Here is a 16,352-nt window from a genome sequence, read left to right as displayed (position 1 = left end):
AAAATGGAGAGGGGGGGGGTGGATCCACGGGGTAAAGCTGGGGAGAACAGGGGAAGCTAATTATTGGACACACCAATGGGGAAAAGAATGAGTGGTGGATACAGCGGCTCACACACAGGGAGAGGGAGAGACACGGATCAAAGTCTATCTTCTTGCACGTACTTCTGCTTTTCCCGGGAGTCTCTGGACTTTGGGCGGTTCTGTCGATTCGCCGTCGCTGGCAGAGAATGGACCGAAGAGCTTTTCTTACTCGATGCATAAGAAGAGTGGGAAGAGTGAGAGAGACTCGCCCGAGACTGGCCAGCGTTGTGGTCGTACTGCATCAAACAGAAGATCCAGTCCGTCGGTACCAGCTCGAATTCGTAAGGTGGGTTGGCTATAACAAAACTGGAGAAGAAGAAGAAGAAGAAGAAGAAGAAGAAGAAGAAGAAGAAGAAGAAGAAGAAGAAGAAGAAGAAGAAGAAGAAGAAGTAGAAGAAGTAGAAGAAGACGGGGAAAAAAGAAAACAGTGAGAGAAGTCATGGATTATTATTTATTTATTTATTTATTTATTTATTTATTTATTTATTTATTTATTTATTTATTTATTTATTTATTTATTTATTTATTTGACTTTTATGCCGCCCCCTCTCTGAGAACTCGGGGTGGCTTACAACATACAGAGGGTGGACTAATAAATGGAAACACCTTGGAGCTCTTCCATGGAATCCAGATTTGTGAAGCTCCCTTCAAACAGTTTTTTTGCGGAAACTGGGTTCTGTACGTGTCTATTGAGCTCTGCAGTGATTTTAGGAGCTGTGGTCTTGCGATCCGCTCTAACAATTCGCTTTAGAGTCCGATGGTCTCTCTCAGACAGCTTCGACTTTCGACCAGACCTGAGCTTGGCTGAGGACGTTTCCCCTTCTCTTTCAAAAGCAGTCATGACTTTTGAGACATGACCTCTTGAAACACCTACCATTCGGGCACTTTCTGTTACACTAGTGCCTGCCATTCGAGCACCAACAATTTGGCCTCTTTGAAAGTCTGAGAAGTCTGCCATTTCTAGAAGGTTATAACCAATTTCCTCAAATTCCTTAAATATCAAATAACAGGATTAAAAAAACATTAAAATATGTCAAGTTTTGATTGATTTGAACACGTTCAAACATTATGATGCCAAAAAGTCAAGTGTTTCCATTTTTTGGTCCACCCCCTGTATAATAAAACAATGTATAACATCTTAAATCCAATTGATTAAATATAAAATCTAAAAAAAACCACCAATTCCCACTTGATCCACTTTCTCTTAACACATTTATCGGCCAGGGGGCTAGAATCTAATGGCCCCAAGCCTGGCGGCAAAAATGAGTCTTAAGACTCTTGCGGACAGCGAGGAGGGTGGGGGCAGTGTGAATCTCTGAGGGGAGCTGATTCCAGAGGGCCGACACCCCCCACAGAGGAGGCTCTACCCCTAGATCCTGCCAAATGACATTGTCTAGATGACGGGATCTGGAGAAGGCTGACTCTGTGGGACCTGACCGGTCGCTGGGATTCATGCAGCATAAGGTATTCTGGTTCAATGCCATGTAGGGTTTTGTAGGACATCCCCAACACTTTGAATTGTGTCTGGAAGCCAATTGGCAGCCAATGCAGACCACAGAGTGTTGGAGAGATATGTGCATGTCTGGGCAAGCCCATGATTGCTCGCGCAGCTGTGTTCTGCGCAATTTGCAATTTCCGAACGCTCTTCATAGAAACATAGAAACATAGAAGTCTGACGGCAGAAAAAGACCTCATGGTCCATCTAGTCTGCCCTTATACTATTTTCTGTATTTTATCTTAGGATGGATATATGTTTATCCCAGGCATGTTTAAATTCAGTTACTGTGGATTTATCTACCACGTCTGCTGGAAGTTTGTTCCAAGGATCTACTACTCTTTCAGTAAAATAATATTTTCTCTGGTAAGTTTGCACATACCGTTTCGTGCATTGGCTAGGCGTGCTCGAGTTGAAATCTCTTAATCGGTATATTCCAAAGCAGAGCATATTGTAAGTTTTCAAAGCTTTACAAAATAGATCTCCATAACAACCACCATCCTAGGAAACAATAAACAAACAAACAAATATATAAAAGAAACGCCATTTCTCTCCCCCTTCCAAATACAATGTTCCCTCGATTTTCATGGGGGATGCGTTCCGAGACCGCCCGCGAAAGGTGAATTTCCACGAAGTAGAGATGCGGAAGTAAATACACTATTTTTGGCTATGAACAGTATCACAAGCCTTCCCTTAACACTTTAAACCCCTAAATTACAATTTCCCATTCCCTTTACAACCATTTAGATCATTACTCACCATGTTTATTTATTAAAGTTGATTAAAAAAATATTTATTAAAGGCAGATGAAAGTTTGACGATGACATATGACGACATCGGGCAGGAAAAACCATGGTATAGGGGAAAAAAACCACGAAATATTTTTAAATTAATATTTTTGAAAAACCGTGGTATAGACTTTTCGCGAAGTTCGAACCCGCGAAAATCGAGGGACACTGTACCTCAGTTATCACTATGACACAGAATATGAGGGAAATAATTTAAATCGGTAGTTCCTTGCCAAAGAAAGAAAGAATCTGTTGCAAGCAAGAGACAATTCCTTGAGGAACTCTCTCATTTAAGTGTTTAATCTTGGAACAGCTAATAAATATGTGCGCAACAACCCTAACCACAATTAAAGAGCTGGAAATGGGAATGCAATTGAGATCTTATTTGAAATGAACTCCCAAGTCTGGGATCCGCAGATCAGCTGTTCCACAAATTAAGAGCAACACAATCCGGGATAATTAAGAACATTTGCTTTCTTGCTTTAATCTTGGAAATAGTTTCATTTGTTGATGTTGTCATGAAGGTAGTTTGGATTTTAGCAAAGAGAACAGGACATCATAGGACAAGACTTTGCTCTGGGAAAAGTGAGGAGGAAGATGGAGAAGAGAAAGAGAGGAAAAGGAAGAGGAGAAAGAAAGAGGGAAGGTGGGGAAGAGGAAGAGAAGGAAGAGGAGGGAAGATGGAGAACAAGAGAAAGAAAAGATGGAGGAGGAGGGAAAGTGGAGAAGAGAAGAAGGAAGAGGAAAGGAGGGGAAGTGGAGAAGAGAAGGTAGAGAGGAGAAAGAAGAGAAAGAGAGGAGGAGAAAGAGGAGGAAGAAGCGGGAAGATGGAGAAGAAGAGCAGAGAAGAGAAGAGAAGGAAAAGATGGAGGAGGAGGGAAGGAGAAGAGACGAAGGAGGAGGAGGAAAGCAGGGGAGGTGGAGAAGAGAAGGAGGAGGAAGAAGAAAGTGGAGAAGAGGAGTAGAGAAGGTGGAGAAGAAAAAGAGAAGAGAAGAAGAAGAGGAAAGGTGGAGAAGGAAAGGAGATTTTACATATTAAACTTTCCAACTTCCGGAAGCCCCCCATATTTTATTTTGATTACAGGAATCCAATACCGTTCAGCCTGCCAGATTCACATTTCCACAAATGAACGAAATGTATTCGTTGCTCTGGCCTAACCCATCTCCCGGACAGCCTCAGGCCGATCTTCCATAGCTTCTTTGGCTCGCTCGTGAGAAGGGTCTTACCCCAAGGTCTGCAAAAGGTCCATCCAACAAGGCCAGCTGAGACACCCGGCACCTGTCCCTATTGGTCAGCGTCTGAGGGGTGCTGTAGCCGCCCCGGAGCGCATTCTCTTCAGCGATCAGGGACTCCAGTTCCGGCGTGGCCCCTCCCGTCACCAAGGTACGTATCAGGGTGAGAATATTGTCATTGAAGTACGTCTGGGGAGAGAAGAAGATGTCTCCTTAAGCCAATGCTTCTCAATTATTGTCTATTATGCCCCCCAGGAAGAAGTAAACATTTCACGCCTTCCCCCAACTCTCCACTGGGACGATGGTTTGCAATATTCAGCACATTTTCGCTGAAAATCGCAAGCGGCTTATCAGCGCGATTGGGGTGTAATATGTTTATGGGACACCTTAATTTATTGGGCTTCCTGCTGTCCGCTGCAAACATTTTTAGACCCAGTCAACATACCGGTCTTTCCTCATCTCCCACCATAGTTACAATGAAGCCAAGCGCTACATACGCTTCATCATATTTCCTCATCTCAGCTTTCAGGAGACTTAATGTTTGTCTCATTATTTCTGTCTCCTCCTTTTTTAAAATCCTGTTAAATATTTTTCCATGGTGTCTGTTCTGCCTGACTGGCTCAGGCAATGCGTAATAGTCCAAGGAAAAGAAATCAAACACACACGTGCTCTGCTAATCAGCAAACTTGTATTAAATAAACAAAAAAGGGTTACTCAAAACAGTTCTTAGTGTCCAAAAACAATGATAGTGCAAGGCTTACTTCAGCCACATACAAATAAACAAACAAAGACAACCTGGAATGAGCAAAGACATTTCAGGAGTCCTTTTGAATCTTTGAAGCAAACAGCAAGTCCCAGAGTTTTCACCTCCCACTTGTCTGAAAAAGCTGGGTTGAAAACTCCAACGGCACGGAACAGAAACTTCAGAGCAGGAACCACAAAATAACACAGATAAACAGCCACAGTTTGCCTTGGGCCGTTGTTCCCTTTTATACCTTTAGCCCTCATTAAGGGAACCACACCCAGCCCTCGGTATAAGAACCACACCCAGCCCAGGTGCTCCTGTAATGACTTGTAATACTCCTTAAAGCGATCCCTTCTTTGCAAAGCTCTTCGGCTACGCAGATCAATATATTGATCTGCAGAAGAATCCAGAGATGAAAGACTGTCTGAGGGACTGTATGTCAAATCCCCTGGGCTGTCTGCTGAATCTTGCGTCCCAGTGGCCTCGTCCTCCTGGCTGTCTGCCACGTCTTCCTGGCTGTCTGCCACATCTTCCTGGCTGTCAGCCAGGCTTTCACATTCACTTTGTGCCGTGTCTCTCCCATCTGTGGGAGCAACGGCTGGCCCAGGCCCAAACACAACAGTGTCTCTTAAAGGTTTGTTATCTGCAGTTCATATCTCCAACTCTGCGCTGTGTGCTATTGTCCGGTGCAAAAAAAAAACCCCTACGCCCTGCAGCAAAAGAAACACATTCCCCAGGGTCACCCCCCCCCCCAGCATTGCTCTGTGCCCCCTCACAGGAGGGCCCACCCCACTATTTGAGAAACACTGCCCTAAGCAATCACCATTAAAGGCCCTTTCCTGCGCTAAAGTTCTTGCCTGTCTCTTCAAGAAATTTCCCTCTGAAAATGCACAGACAGGAAACCCCAATTACTGTATATTCTTCTGCCCTATTAAACTTCCACTGGATTTGTCCCCACCTTCCATTATGCGTACGTGTCTTTCTCTGTCTTGGTGTATGTACGTACCTAACTCAGGATTGATTCTGATTGAAATACAGAAATGTAAATCATGCGTGTTCTCTATAATTGGGGCCCTTGTGAAGAAGTAACGGCCTTCCATCTCGTGTCCTTCATGTCTAATAGCAGCCTGGACGACCCTCCATTGCAAAGTCTGGACCGCATTTAAAGATCATCACAGGGCTCAGCTTGAATTTTTATAAAATATTTGTCACTAATATTTCTCAGTGCTTTGGGTGTCATTCCTGATTATCTAAACCTTCTTCGCAAAAGCATTCCACAAAACAGTATATTACGGGGACTTGACAGTGCTGAGATGCAAACATACATCTATTAAATGTTTCCAGCTCATTCCACATACTGTATTTTTCAGACTACACTGGCACCTCTACTTACGAACTTAATTCGTTCCGTGACCAGGTTCTTAAGTAGAAAAGTTTGTAAAAAGAACCAATTTTTCCCATAGGAATCAGTGTAAAAGCAAATAATGTGTGCGATTGGGGAAACCACAGGGAGGGTGGAGGCCCTGTTTCCTCCCAGGAGATTCCTAGAAAGGCCCCACGGAGGCTTCTCCTTGCCTTTTCCGGCCCTGTTTCCTCCCAGGAGATTCCTAGAGAGGCCCCATGGAGGCTTCTCCCTGCCTTTTCCAGTTACAGTTTCGGAGGTTTGGGTTTGTAAGTGGAAAATGGTTCTTGAGAAGAAGCAAAAAAATCTTGAACACCATATTCTTATCTAGAAAAGTTCATAAGTGGAGGCCTTCGTAGGTAGAGGTACCCGGAGAAGGCCAACTCTGTGGGACCTAACCGGTCGCTGTGATTCGTGCGGCAGAAGGCAGTCCCGTAGATATTCTGGCCCGGTGCCATGAAGGGCTTTATAGGTCATAATCAACACTTTGAATTGTGACCGGAAACTGATCGGCAACCAATGCAGACTGCGGAGTGTTGGTGTAACAAGGACATACTTAGGGAAGCCCATGATAGCTCTCGCAGCTGCATTTTGCACGATCTGAAGTTTCCGAACACTTTTCAGAGGTAGCCCCTTGTAGAGAGCGTTACAGTAGTTGAGCCTCGAGGTGAGTGACCTTGAGTGACTTTGAGCAGTGACTCCTGGTCCAAATAGGGCCGCAACTGGTGCACCAAGCGAACCTGGGCAAACACCCCCCTCGCCACAGCTGAAAGATGTTTCTCTAATGTGAGCTGTGGATCGAGGAGGACGCCCAAGTTGCGGACCCTCTCTGACGGGGTCAGTAATTCCTCCCCAGGGTAATGGACGGACAGATGGAATTGTCCTTGGGAGGCAAAACCCACAGCCACTCCGTCTTATCAGGGTTGAGTTTGAGTCTGTTGACACCCATCCAGACCCTAACAGCCTCCAGGCACCGGCACATCACTTCCACTGCTTCGCTTCCTGGGGCAGCCTCAACTTTTCAAGTCAACATAGGTAGAATATATATTTGTACCCAAATTTTTAGTTGGATTATATCTATAGCTACATTCCCTTGCTGTCCAGCTCTCCAAATTTAATGTAAAGACCATAATCTTAACTGTTCTGATGTTCATTTTCATAGAAATATCCTTAAATTTTATGTTATTGGCTACATTTTTATTCCCTTCTTCTGTAGGACTAATCTATTTCCTCCTCCACCTCGCTGTCCATCTATAGATGTTCCGGAATCCAGAAAAATAAAATTATCTGCACCTTCATTGTCTTCATTATTAATTGTAAGTTGATTAAACCACCGATTGACATTAACTCGACCTTCTTAATATTTTAACTTCTGGCCTGAAATTAGTTCTTAATTTTTCACTTTATGTTTTTTTACTTTCAAATGAGATTGTCTTACTTTATTTTTCATTAATAATGTGCATATCTTCAAAACTTAAGTAGTGCTTCAACACCCACCCACGCAGGTTTGATACTAAATTTCATCTCTCTCCTTTCTCCGTTTATATATTAAGATATATATTAAATGGAAATGAAGACAATATGCATTTTCGTCTCAGTCTTTTCCTATGATAAAAGACTGTTTTTAAATAGCTTTTAAACCAGTTGTAAAATTTATCCCAAATTCTATAACAATCCATTTCTTCTTTCCCATCTAATTTTTGGGTTAGCATAGCCATTTCAGCACATTCCAAAATAATATTTTCTCATGTTGCTTCTGATCTTTCCCCAACTAACCTCAGATTGTGCCCCCTTGTTCTTGTGTTCACTTTCCTATTAAAAACACTTCCCTCCTGAACTTTTCTAAGTTTGACACCTATAATTCACAACTTTTCCCATGTTTGACACCTATAATTCACAGTCCCTTCCATTCCATTGCACCTGTAAGTATCAAGGCCGACTGGAGTACACTGCCCAGTCTTCTGTTTTCTATTACGTAGTCAATTTGATTCCAATGTTGCATGTCTATGTTTATGTGGCTTGAAGCAAGTGTTAGCAATAAACAAAGAAATTCTCTTTACAAAACTCTCTGGACCTTTACCCAATTCAAACCACATTTGCCTTGGGTTCTTGGTTTCTTTAATGTTTACACTGCAATCATCCATTAGTGGTACTACATAGAAACATAGAAGACTGACAGCAGAAAAAGACCTCATGGTCCATCTAGTCTGCCCTTATACTATTTCCTGTATTTTATCTTACGATGGATATATGTTTATCCCAGGCATGTTTAAATTCAGTTACTGTGGATTTACCAACCACGTCTGCTGGAAGTTTGTTCCAATGATCTACTACTCTTTCAGTCAAATAATATTTTCTCATGTTGCTTTTGATCTTTCCCCCAACTAACTTCAGATTGTGTCCCCTTGTTCTTGTGTTCACTTTCCTATTAAAAACACTTCCCTCCTGAACCTTATTTAACCCTTTGACATATTTAAATGTTTCAATCATGTCTTCCCTTTTCCCTTCTGTCCTCCAGACTATACAGATTGAGTTCATTAAGTCTTTCCTGATACGTTTTATGCTTAAGACCTTCCACCATTCTTGTAGCCCTGTCTTTGGACCCGTTCAATTTTGTCAATATCTTTTTGTAGGTGAGGTCTCCAGAACTGAACACAGTATTCCAAATGTGGTCTCACCAGTGCTCTATATAAGGGGATCACAATCTCCCTCTTCCTGCTTGTTATACCTCTAGCTATGCAGCCAAGCATCCTACTTGCTTTTCCTACCGCCCGACCACACTGCTCACCCATTTTGAGACTGTCAGAAATTACTACCCCTAAATCCTTCTCTTCTGAAGTTTTTGCTAACACAGAACTGCCAATGCAATACTCAGATTGAGGATTCCTTTTCCCCAAGTGCATTATTTTACATTTGGAAACATAAAACTGCAGTTTCCATTGCTTTGACCATTTATCTAGTAAAGCTAAATCATTTACCATATTACAGACCCCTCCAGGAATATCAACCCTATTGCACACACATCGTTTTCTTTCTTTTGCTGTTTCACTTAGTATCTTTTGCCAACTGAAGTGGTGTTTCTCAATACCCTCTCTCCTGTATCTGTAGTCAATCAATCATATAGTCATTAATTTTAATAAATAGGACCCTATCATTTATCAGATTATTACCTAAGCACTTATTTAGGGATGTTCCTTCTCAGGATATTGCTGACCTTTCCTTTTATATAGGAGCCTGGCCTGAATATATAATGTATGGCCACTCAGAGTCATTTCTGGTTGAAACTGAATAAACAAACAGGCATATAGATGAGTCATGATTCTCTGTTCCAGCTCAAACCAAATTCACTTATTCCCAAATCTCTCATTGCAGATGTTTGTGATATATTAATGGATTAATTATAAAGGTAAGGATATTAACTTTGTCAAAGGAATACTTCATTTAAAATGATATTTAATAGAATATATGATTTGTACTAACTGAATTACTATAAAATGATGTCTGTAAGGTGGGAAAAAAGCAAAACAAGTAGTAATCAATATGTCGATAGGAATAGCCGTAAGAAGACCCTATGCAGTTAAATGTAAAATACTAATGTATTAATTAATGATGTAATGTTTTTACAATCTACATGTGGGGTTTTTATTTTGTTCTTATTGTTTTGTTTTTCACTATTTTTTGTATTGTTTTTAACATATACAGTGATACCTCATCTTACAAACGCCTCATCATACAAACTTTTCGAGATACAAACCCGGGGTTTAAGATTTTTTTGCCTCTTCTTACAAACTATTTTCACCTTACAAACCCACCACCACCGCTGGGATGCCCCACCTCCGGACTTCCGTTGCCAGCGAAGCACCCATTTTTGCGCTGCTGGGATTCCCCTGAGGCTCCCCTCCATGGGAAACCCCACCTCCGGACTTCCGTGTTTTTGTGATGCTGCAAGGGAATCCCAGCAGGGGAATCACAGCAGTGCAAAAACGGGCACTTTGCTGGCAACGGAAGTCCAGAGGCAGGGTTTCCCAGCAAGGGGAGCCTCAGTGAAATCACAGCATTGCAAAAACACAGAGGTCCGGAGGTGGGGTTTCCTATGGAGGGGAGCCTCAGGGGAATCCCAGCAGTGCAAAAACGGGCGCTTCGGCTGGCAAAAGGGGTGAATTTTGGGCTTGCATGCATTAATCACTTTTCCATTGATTCCTATGGGAAACATTGTTTTGTCTTACAAACTTTTCACCTTAAGAACCTCGTCCCGGAACCAATTAAGTTTGTAAGACAAGGTATCACTGTATAAACTAATATTTATTTATTTATTTTAAAGAAAAGATGATTAAGGTGTTAAGAAATATCTATCCATCCAGATGTATGCTGACGTCTGGCAGAAATTTCAATTAGAAGTTGGATCTGCCTCTCTTTTTCTTGGAAGAGTTTCTTGTCTTGGTTAAGGAATGGTCTTTATGAGAACTGAGGTCATTATTTCAACCTTGGTGACATCCCAGAAACAGATATCTCAACAGAACCAGAAAAGTGATAGTTTATAACATATAAATCTGCCATACAAATGTATAATGTATTTTATTATATTGCCATAAATAACTCCGAGAGTGGTTTATCAGCTGGTAATTTGTCTCAACAGCAGGGAACAGCAATATAAGTCTTGTCATTTTATGGAGCCTGTCAACTAATATTTTAAAAAATATGTTAATTGATTTGTTGCTTTTAAGCGCAAAAATAAAATAAATCAATTCACATTTCAAGGATTCTGAAGGAAGAATTACATTCTTTGATATTTGATAGTTTAACTCAGAAGAGACCTTCTACATTATAGTCCTAGCAACTCAACCTCTCATTGCTTATATTACTCTATAGCTGCTCTTCGGTCTTTCTGTCTTTTCCTAGCCTCTCATTCTCCATTGACTCTGGAAGGAGAGTCCATCATGGGTTGTTAACCAATCCTATTGGTAGAGACTGAGTTAATTTAAATAATTAATTAACTGGCACCGCCCCCTTAGCAGCCCCCATGAGCCAGTTTTAAAAACTCAGTCTAAGTGTAGAGACGTTTGAGTTTTTCCTTATGAGTTATCTTGTGTTAATTAGACACATATAGTTTGAATAAAATTGATTAAATTAATTGATTATTTAATTAATTAAATTCTTTACCGTTTTAATGTTTTTTCTTGTGTTTTCTACAGGTGCAGGACAGTTTTCCTGTAAGGGGTCTCTGCCCTCCGTGGGCACTCCCCCACCGTTTTTTCTCCTCGGGGGCCCCTTCCCTCAGCGGGTACCACCCCAAGCGAGGAGCGACGCAGCCTGGGGTCCCTGACCTCCGAGGCCAGACCCGGCTGCCAGCCGAAGGTGGGGGGGTCCGTCCCCCCCACTGGGAGGCTTGGAGGACGCTCCGATTCCCCGAAAGACTTGTATTTGAAGAAGCTGGCTGGGCCCCAGCGCCTCTCAGCTGTTCGGCGGGGCGAAAAAAAGCCGCCGCTGCCGCCGCTCTCTGGAAAGCCGAATCGGCGAAAAATAAAGAGCAGAGCCATCGGGCGGGCAGGGCTGGCTATGAGGAGGCTGATTGCCCTGGGGGGGTTGCCCCCCCCATAGGGGAAACGCGGGAATCCAGCAGCACTAAAGGTGCAGTTTGCCTCAGAGGATTACCCGCGCCCGCCATTTTCTTGCTGGGCGGGAAAGTTGCTCTCCGCTCAGTTGCTGGGCGCGAACAACTCAAGCTGGGCTAATCTGCGCATGCGCGAAGCCCAGGGCTGTCAGATCGCCATTTTTGTGCTTAGTGTATGTGGACAGAGCTGTCAGATTCGTTCTCCAACGAGTGAGTACAATGGAAGATCAATCGCTTCCAGTGAAAGTGTCCTCTCCTAGCGCAGCTCCCAAGGCCAAGGCTAGATCTAAGGATAAAGCCAAAACCCAGCATTCCTCTTCCTCGCTTAATGAAGCTGAAAAGCGGATTCAAGCTTTGGAGAAGAGGTTGGAGGCCCTTCACACCCCCTTGACCATCTCTCCTCTGTCTGCGCAATATTTGCCCCTGGCCAGGGACACATCAGTGCCTCATCCCACTATAAGGCCAGCAGAGGTGCTGTCAGACCGCGATTGGTCTCCAGACAGGCAGATGTCAACTATGCCTCAGGTGCTCCCTTCTCCTGGTCCTATTCAACCTAGGCCAGGGTCAGCAAGTCAGTCTCTGAGGAGCGGCCAGGGACCCTCAGCCACCTTCACGCCAACAGCAGCGGGGCTTCGTGGTCCACCTGAGCCTTGGGCTTCTACAGGGATTAGGCCTCAACCAGATACTTGGCCTCAGATGTCCCCTTCGGTTCAGGACTTAATTAATAATGCCTATACTCAGGGGATGGCGGCGGGGGTGCAACAAGTTACGCAGCAGCCTCGCCAGGTGCAATCAAAAAACCTGTGGTGCGCACCGCCCCCCTCAGGCTTGGGGTCTTGGGCTGAGGAGGCCAGCCCTTCAGAGGAAATTGAAAAGGACTATGAGCTCTCTGATGATGAGACACCACCAGAACAGCCTGTGGCTGCTGGGCTCTTTAAGGCCTCAACTTTCAGGGTATTGCTTCATAAAGCAAAACAGACTGTCGACTTGCCAGGCCCTGAAAAAGCAGCAAACCCCACAGACGGGACAAAACCAGCTACAGTCCTCTTTAAAGAACCCCAGCCTGAGTCAGAGCACATCCCATCCTCTGATATCATCTTGCAAAGTGTCAAAAGACCCTGGCAACATCCAGCTGCCGCTCAGGGCCCCTCTGCAGTAGAGAGAAGATTCTACACGTGTGATGAGGAGGTAGAAAAATTATTGGAATTCCCTCCTATAGACCAGCCTGTCATGCAGCTGATTTCTAAGTCTTTAGTGCCCTCTGAGACAGGCGATAGCCTAAAGCCTGAGGACAGAAAGGCAGAGGTGTTGATCCGAAAAACCCACCAGATGGCGAGCTGGGGATTTCGAGCAGCGGCGGCTGCTTCCTTTTTCACCCGAGCATCTATCGTCTGGCTGCAGGAGATGCAGGCCAGACTTGGACCAGATGAGGGTCGCTTGCGACAGGATCTTGGGAAGCTGTTGGCAGCAGCGGAGTTTTCAGCAGACGCCACTCTGCATGCTGCCAAGTTTTCGGCCAGGAGTATGGCAGCAACACTATCATCAAGGCGCCTACTCTGGCTGCGGAGCTGGCCAGCGGACCTCAAGTCCAAATGGAACCTGGCCTCGGCTCCTTTTCAAGGGGAAAAGCTTTTTGGGGAGGCGTTAGATCCAGTCCTTGTTGAAGACAAGGATAAAAGAAAGTCCCTCCCCAGAGCCTACCGGCGCCAAGAGCGTCGCTATACTCCCTACCAGCGCAGGCCGTCCTTTCGGTGGGACTCTTCTGCTCCAGCGGGTCAGAATGCAAGACCCTACTCTCAGACCCCATATAACTCCAACACGTTCCGGGGAGATAGAGCGCCCTTCCAGGATCGCCAAAGAGGGTATCAACAGTCGAGACGCCCCTTTCGTGGCAGCCAGAGGGGCTTCAAGCGCTCTAAGTGACTCTCTTCAACAACCCCTGGGAGGAAAACTTCGGTTTTTCGAAGCCGCCTGGTGGGCTACATCCTCCGACAGGTGGGCGTTAGCAACTGTCTCCCAGGGCTTGCGCTTGGAGTTCCTGCAGCCCCCTCCTTACCGTTATGTGCAGTGCCCAGTTCAGCGGGACCCCCTGAAGAGGTCTCAGCTTCTGCAAGAGGTTGCCCATCTGTTGGAGATCCGGGCAATAGAGGAGGTGCCCAGGCACGAGATAGGTACCGGCTTTTATTCAAAGGTCTTCCTTGTGCCAAAGTCATCGGGAGGGGTTCGCATGATCCTCAATTTAAAGCACCTCAATACTTACATCAAATATCGGCGATTCCGGATGCATTCCCTTCAAACCATCTTGGCCGCAATTCGAATGCAGGACCTATTAACCTCCATAGACTTAAAAGAGGCCTACCTGCATGTGCCCATCCTACAGTCTCATCGGAGATTTCTCCGGTTCGCCCTGGGAGGCTCTCACTATCAGTACAGGGCAATGCCGTTCGGCCTGTCTTCGGCCCCTCGCACCTTTACAAAGTTGCTCGACGTTCTGACGGCGGAGATCAGATCCCAGGGTATTCGTGTTCTGGCATACCTGGACGATCTCATTATCCTGTCCAGATCCTCCCAGAGGGCGCGGGCAGATTTGGCAGTTACCAGACACACGTTGGAATCCCATGGGTTCACGATCAACGAGGAAAAAAGTCATCTTCTTCCGACAGCCAGGCTGTTGCACCTGGGTTCCATGATAGACACCTCCACAGGGACTGTGACTTTGTCTCCAGAAAGGATGGCAAACATCCGACAATTGATTTCGCATCTTCGGCAACAACAACGGGTGTCTCTCGCATTCCTTTCCAAGCTCCTGGGCACCCTTGTTTCAGCTATCGGCATTGTACCTTGGGCCCGTCATCATCTCAGGGCCCTTCAATGGTTTCTTCTACCTTGGCAAAAGGCCAAACTGAGTCACTCTCAAAAATCAGTTCACCTTCCTTCCTCGGTCAAGGCATCGTTGGGCTGGTGGACTTCCCCTGCCTTGGACAGCGGGACCTTCTTCTGCAACCGGGACCGCTTAATCCTCACAACGGATGCCAGTCTGTCCGGTTGGGGGGCCCACATGGGGCTACACATGGCCCAGGGCCTTTGGTCTCCGGAAGATCTGAGCCCAATCAACATCAACTTTTTGGAGCTCAGGGCTGTCTTTCTGGCTCTTCAGGCCTTCCTCCCTTGGGTTCTGGGCAAGCATGTGTTGGTCTTAACCGACAATGTTGCTACCAGGGCCCACCTGAATCATCAAGGGGGAACGAAGTCGCTCCGCTTAATGGTCGAGTCAGCGGCTCTCTTCGACTGGGCGGAACCCCGTTTAGCCTCTCTGTCGGCCGAACATATAGCCGGGACCAGCAACGTTCAGGCAGACTGGCTGAGCAGATCTACCCTGGACCCCGGAGAGTGGAGACTGGATCCCGGAGTATTTCACCTGATAAGTCAGCGTTTCGGGACTCCTCTGGTGGACCTCTTTGCATCTCAAGCCAACACGCAGCTGGTGAGGTTTTATTCACGGTTCCCTTCACCGAGGGCGGAGAAAGTCAACGCTCTCTTGTCTCCATGGCCCAGCGGCCTACTGTATGCCTTTCCCCCAACGTGTCTACTACAACGGGTGCTGGACAAAATAATTCAGGAAGCGGCAGAGGTCATCTTAGTGGCGCCATATTGGCCCCGTCGGCCGTGGTTCGCGGACCTGGTAGCTCTCTCAGTGTCCCCTCCTTGGAGGATTCCGGATCGCCTAGTCTCCCTCACTCAGGGCTCCATTTGTCACCCGGAGCCTCAATGGTTCCAGTTAGCCGCCTGGCGTGTGAGCGGGAGCGACTAGTGCAGCAACGCCTACCGGACACTGTCATTGCGACTATGCAGGCGGCTCGTCGGCCATCGTCAGTGCGGATATACCAGGCAACGTGGGCAGCCTTCTGCAGATTTTGTTCGGCCCGTCATTGTGATCCTAAGCAGGCCTCGCTCATTGCAATTCTTGAATTTCTCCAATCAGGCATTGAGCGGGGTTTAGCCCCCAACACCTTAAAAAGGCAGGTGGCGGCCCTGTCCACTATAGTCCGTGTATCAGAATTCCGATCTTTAGCTCAACATCCATGGGTGAGAGATTTCATCAAAGGAGCTATTAACCAACACGCTCCTCCGGTAAGGAGATTCCCGACATGGGATCTCACCCTAGTGTTACGGGCCCTCACGGGACCCCCCTTTGAGCCAATGAGGTCCATTCCCTATAGACTGTTATCGATCAAGACATTGTTTTTGGTGGCAATTACATCTGCCCGTAGGGTCTCGGAGTTGTCAGCACTTTCCGTCAGGCCAGACTTATGTGTGTTCCATCCGGACAGAGTGGTGCTCCGGTTAGACCCTTCGTTTATCCCGAAGGTGAATTCCGATTTTCACAGACGGCAGGAACTGGTTCTACCGGACTTCTGCACACATGGTCAACATCCCTCTGAACTTCGCTGGCACAAGATCGATGTCCGAAGGGCCTTGAAGCTCTATATCAGGAGGACAGCACCTTTTCGAAAGACGGAAAGACTCTTTGTTTCCTTTGCTCAGACCTCAATGGGTCTAGCAGTGTCTTCGCAATCCCTTAGTCGCTGGATTAAAGATTGCATTGCGGAGGCTTATGCATCGAGATCTCAATCTCCCCCCGCTGGGGTCCTGGCCCATTCCACCAGAAGTGCGGCTGCTTCGGCGGCTTGGTCAACGCAAGCTTCCTTGGAGGATATCTGTCGTGCCGCTACTTGGGCCTCCTCTTCTACTTTTATACGCCATTATAAACTGGACTCATGGGCTTCGGCGGAGGCTTCATTTGGCAGGCGTGTCTTACAGCGAGTGTGTGTCACTCCAACGACCTCGGCCCAGCCTTTTCCCTCCCAGGGGACTTGAACTTTGGTATATCCCATGATGGACTCTCCTTCCAGAGTCAATGGAGAAGAACCGTTGTACATACCTGAACGGTCTTCTCAGTGCTCTGGAAGGAGAGTCCATACCCACCCGGCATGGTG

The 16,352-nt window shown here is 46.0% G+C and overlaps 1 protein-coding gene across 3 annotated transcripts in view; it reads right to left on the bottom strand.

The window, feature by feature from the left end:
* The window catches only part of KCNMA1 (potassium calcium-activated channel subfamily M alpha 1), a 655,726-nt gene that overhangs the window by 20,338 nt on the left and 619,036 nt on the right, over nucleotides 1-16,352 (bottom strand). For all 3 annotated transcript variants that reach the window (XM_070752010.1, XM_070752011.1, XM_070752012.1), the window contains exons 25-27: nucleotides 3,592-3,786; nucleotides 1,959-2,077; nucleotides 163-387 (exon numbers count right to left, since the gene is read on the bottom strand). In XM_070752010.1, the coding sequence (XP_070608111.1) occupies nucleotides 163-387; nucleotides 1,959-2,077; nucleotides 3,592-3,786 (539 nt within the window). The remainder of the gene's footprint in view (nucleotides 1-162; nucleotides 388-1,958; nucleotides 2,078-3,591; nucleotides 3,787-16,352) is intronic.

The sequence above is a fragment of the Erythrolamprus reginae genome, chromosome 5 (assembly GCF_031021105.1).
Source record: "Erythrolamprus reginae isolate rEryReg1 chromosome 5, rEryReg1.hap1, whole genome shotgun sequence".
In the NCBI taxonomy this organism is placed as follows: domain Eukaryota; kingdom Metazoa; phylum Chordata; class Lepidosauria; order Squamata; family Dipsadidae; genus Erythrolamprus; species Erythrolamprus reginae.
The sequence above is the reverse complement of the archived record's forward strand: the minus strand, read 5'-3'. Positions and strand labels throughout refer to the sequence as shown.